Genomic DNA, 4,784 nt, shown 5'->3' with positions numbered 1-4,784 from the left:
CCGTCCACCCAGACCCGTGTGGGTCGGCGGGTTTTTGGGGGATAAAAGATAATAAAATAAATAATAAAATAAATAATAAAGGTGTTAATGGACGACCTGGATGTTTTTAATATAAAAGCCTGAGTGTTTCCCAAACTGCTTCACTTCCCCCGTCATCGCACGCCGAGCCTCCCTGTGTGTCAGCGCTGTGTGGAAAACATGTGAGGTTATGGATGGACTCACTGATGGAGTCCGAGGGGGAGGCGGGGGAGGCTGGGGGAGGCGGGGAGGCTGGGGAGGCGGGGGAGGCGGGGATCATTAGCTCCTCTGGACGCACTTCAACTCGTTTTCATGAACTTCTCTTCAGTTCTGGTTCGATGGGAGCGACGGAGGAGCTGCAGGTGGGCTCCACTTTAGGAAAAGACACATATTGTTTTCCCATCCTCCCCCGTCCTGTCCTGTCCCCCCGTCCCGTCCTCCCCTGAAATGTTTCGACTCGCAGTGATGGATGTCCCGCCTGATGCTGCTTTAATATCAAATACAAATATGTCTTGTTTGCGCAGAGAGCACATGGAGCTCCTGCAGAGCGGGATCTGATGTGGACCAGGGTTCGGCAGAGGTCGGCACATTTGGGATTCGAGGGGCCCGGGGCCGAGCCGAGGGCCCCGGGGCCGAGCCGAGGGGCCCGGGGCCGAGCTGACAGGGGAAAATATTTTGTAATCTCCAGGGTGCAGCTTAGTTCACATTCAGCTCTGCTTTTACTTCCCTCCCAGGACCAGAAACTTGGCTTCAGTCATGATGACTTCTCCAGATGTGCACCTCACTCCTCCTCCTCCTCCTCCTCCTCCTCCTCCTTCTTCTTCTCTTTTTCCCCTCCTCCTGTACTCCATTGTGAATTTTTGAACAGCACAATTAACATCTATAAATCATGTCCCGAATACTTCCTGCTCAATCACAGGGGAATATTGGGGAACGGCCCAATAACTCATTACAAATTGGAGGCTTAAAGCAGCCAAAAAGATAAATTGTGTCGTGAAAGAAGCTCGTACAGGACGAGAGTCTCAGCGTTTTAATGACAGCCTGCTCACTTAAATTAGAAGTAGACGATTAATAAAAGGCACCGACAGTCTGTTTCTTTGTCAGAAATGAATCTTTTTTTTGGTTCATGATGAAATCCATCACAGAGAGAATTTGCCAGATCCAATTAGACGACTTCCTGTTTACATTATAACAGTTTGACAAGTCCAGGACAAAATAATAATAAAAAAAATGTTTCCCAAATTTAATTATCTGGCAATAAACAACATATTTTAGAGTAGAAAAGTATCTGCAGGGAAATAGAAACTTAATTCTACCTCAGAGTTAACCCTGTGAGGGTTTTCTCTTCTAGTATTAAAAGAATTAAAATGAATTGCTTTACTTTATGAGGTTCAATTCTAGTTTCTTTTTAGGAAATTAACTGTAAATAAACACATAAATTAAATGATTATTTTTTTTATTTTATCCGAAACACATGCAGTCAAGCTCCAGCAACAAGGCAGGGCTTAGCCTGAGAGGCGAAACACAGGGCGCAGAAACTTGCTCGTTAAAGGAGCAGTTCAACATTTTGCTCTTCTTGTCTTTCAGAGTGATGCCGCTCTCATGTCTGACGGTAAATATGAAGCTACAGCCAGCAGCCGGTTAGCTTAGCTTAGCATAAAGACTGGGAACAGGGGGAAACAGTTAGCTCTGTGCAAAGGCACCTCTAAAGCTCAAGATTAACTCGTTATATCTCGCTTAAGAAGTGTAAAAACAACAAATATGCCGTCTTTAAAGTGGATTATGTGTTTAATATTTCTTGGAGAGGAGCTGGTGAGGAAGCTGAGGCTAGCGGTTTCCAGTATTTATGCTAAGCTAAGCTAACCAGCTGCTGGCTGTAGCATATCAATCTGAACACAAAAAAGAGATTAAACATATTTCCCAAAACTTTTCCCATAAGTTTTCCTCTGTTGTTAGCATGTGGTTAAAGTTTACAACAAATACTTAATATTTCCATTAAACACAAAGTTTTGTGATCAAAACTGCTGTCAACATGAAAGGTATCATATTATTCTCTCGTATATATGTTGAAATGATTATGTCACTACGATTGTTTGACAACACAGCGACTAATGAGCTAAATCCAGACTGATGCTGCTGACAGTGGTAACATCGATTATTATTTTTATTATTATTATAAGTCACATTTCAGAACAATAATAATGATCCGATCTGATCTGCAGATTATCTGACTTTCTGTTATTAGCAACTGTTCAGTTTATGTATTCATCTTAATAAATGTGACGTGCTTATATTATGTGTAAAATGTTTTATTTGATTTTAGTTCACTTTAATGGAAAAATGTTCTTTTACTGTAAATGGACGTTAAAGTCACTTAAAAATGTGTCTGTTGCCTGAAGAAACTAAGAAATTCAATAAATTAACGTCTCCATTGTTTTTATTATGGGATGAATTACTTTTAAGCTGTTTATCATTTATAATCAGTCAATAAACATGTAATAAAAGGTTAGTAACAGAACTATTAATGTATTCGGTAACTCTAGGTGGAGGCTGCTGTATAAACAGATAATATATGACAACACAGTAAAACACAGCTGTGATGATATAAAATGTGGGAGACGTTATAACAAATACTGAACATTAATAAATACTTAAAATGTCCTTATGTCTGCTTATGACTACATTACAGTCGGTTATAAACCATTTATTACATGTTTATATGCTGATTTATCTTTGCAACAAAGAACTTTTTAAAGCAGAAAAACAGGAAACGTGCAGGAAAGAAGAAGTTGTTTAATGTGACGTTTGTCTCTGAACGTTAAATCATCTGCGTTTCGTCTCGCTTCACCAGTTTAAGGAAAATATTAATCAAAGTCGAATTAAAGAGCAAAGGTCATGACAGACGGCGCAGGACACGGCTGCACAAAAAGTGTTGAAACCTGCTCCTGTCGCTCATCATCATCATCATCATCATCATCATCTGCCCGCACGCCCGTCAGTTTCATTTCCCCCGAGAAACTTTTAAAAAAGAAGGAGAGAGGAAGAGGAAGGAAAAGAAGAGGAAGGAGAGGAAGAGGAAGAAGAGGAAGAGGAAGTACAGGAAGGAGAGAAGGAGAGGAAGAAGAGGAAGGAGAGGAAGAAGAGAAGCAGAGGAAGAAGAGGAAGGAGATGAAGGAGAGGAAGAGGAAGGAGAGGAAGAAGAGGAAGGACAGGAAGAGGAAGAAGAGGAAGGAGATGAAGGAGAGGAAGAGGAAGAAGAGGAAGAAGAGAAGCAGAGGAAGAAGAGGAAGGAGAGGAAGAGGAAGGAGAGGAAGAAGAGGAAGGACAGGAAGAGGAAGAAGAGGAAGGAGATGAAGGAGAGGAAGAGGAAGAAGAGGAAGAAGAGAAGCAGAGGAAGAGGAAGGAGATGAAGAAGAGGAAGGACAGGAAGAGGAAGAAGATGAAGGAGAGGAAGAGGAAGGAGAGGAAGAAGAGAAGCAGAGGAAGAGGAAGGAGAGGAAGAAGAGGAAGAAGAGAAGCAGAGGAAGAAGAGGAAAGAGAGGAAGAGGAAGGAGAGGAAGGAGAGGAAGAGGAAGAAGAGAAGCAGAGGAAGAAGAGGAAAGAGAGGAAGAGGAAGGAGAGGAAGAGAAGAAGGAGAGGAAGAAGAGGAAGAAGAGAAGCAGAGGAAGAAGATGAAGGAGAGGAAGAGGAAGGAGAGGAAGAGAAGAAGAAGAGGAAGAAGAGGAAGAAGAGAAGCAGAGGAAGAAGAGGAAGGAGATGAAGGAGAGGAAGAGGAAGGAGAGGAAGAAGAGAAGCAGAGGAAGAAGAGGAAGGAGATGAAGGAGAGGAAGAGGAAGGAGAGGAAGAAGAGAAGCAGAGGAAGAAGAGGAAGGAGAGGAAGAGGAAGGAGAGGAAGGAGAGGAAGAGGAAGGAGAGGAAGAAGAGAAGCAGAGGAAGAAGAGGAAGGAGAGGAAGAGGAAGGAGAGGAAGGAGAGGAAGAGGAAGGAGAGGAAGGAGAGGAAGATGAAGGAGAGGAAGATGAAGGAGAGGAAGAGGAAGGAGAGGAAGGAGAGAAGCAGAGGAAGAAGAGGAAGGAGAGGAAGAGGAAGGAGAGGAAGGAGAGGAAGAGGAAGGAGAGGAAGAAGAGAAGCAGAGGAAGAAGAGGAAGGAGAGGAAGAGGAAGGAGAGGAAGGAGAGGAAGAGGAAGGAGAGGAAGGAGAGAGGAAGGAGAGGAGAGGAAGAGAGAGGAGAGAGAAGGAGAAGAAGAGGAAGGAGAGAAGAAGAGGAAGAGAGAGAAGGAGAGAAGAAGAGGAAGGAGAGGAAGAGGAGGAAGAAGAAGATGAAGGAGAGGAAGATGAAGGCACTGAGCTGACAGTGGTAAATAAATGGGCGTCGCTCGTCTCCTCGGCCGTCCGTCCGATTGTCAGCTGTCCTGCTGCTGATCGATCACCGAGGAGGAGAAACAACAAACAAACAAACAGCAAATCAATTTCAGGTGGAACTGAAATATCTTCAACAACCGATCCGAGCCTTTCTCCAGACGAGTGCTGTTCGCTGTTTCAGTCCCATATTCAGCTTCATATCGAAGCCATGAAACCAGTTTTTATTGTGTTAAAACAGGAAATAATACAAAATACACAATATGTTTTACTATAACTCCCCTTACAAACATGTATATAAAGACAGAGTAAGTAAATAGGTAGATTAAATGCTCAATGTAAAAAGCAAAGCCAGAAAACAGTTAATTCAACTAGTTCTCAGTATATAACAGCAACTAGTTCTGGCTG

General features: G+C 42.9%; 1 protein-coding gene across 1 annotated transcript; it reads left to right on the top strand.

Annotated features, from left to right (window-relative positions):
* Positions 1–212: 212 nt before the first annotated feature.
* Positions 213–4,206, top strand: LOC122880741 (spore wall protein 2-like; the record flags this gene model as incomplete). Its single annotated transcript, XM_044206157.1, is given in 8 exon segments — positions 213–380; positions 3,065–3,112; positions 3,204–3,290; positions 3,293–3,405; positions 3,532–3,600; positions 3,749–3,840; positions 3,931–4,072; positions 4,140–4,206. Coding segments are annotated over 8 exon segments (786 nt in total), but the record flags the coding sequence as incomplete, so codon positions are not given.
* Positions 4,207–4,784: the final 578 nt, after the last annotated feature.

Source organism: Siniperca chuatsi, linkage group LG8 (assembly GCF_020085105.1).
Source record: "Siniperca chuatsi isolate FFG_IHB_CAS linkage group LG8, ASM2008510v1, whole genome shotgun sequence".
NCBI classification, from domain to species: Eukaryota; Metazoa; Chordata; class Actinopteri; order Centrarchiformes; family Sinipercidae; genus Siniperca; species Siniperca chuatsi.
Note: the sequence above shows the minus strand (reverse complement) of the source record. Positions and strands in the feature narration are given on the sequence as shown.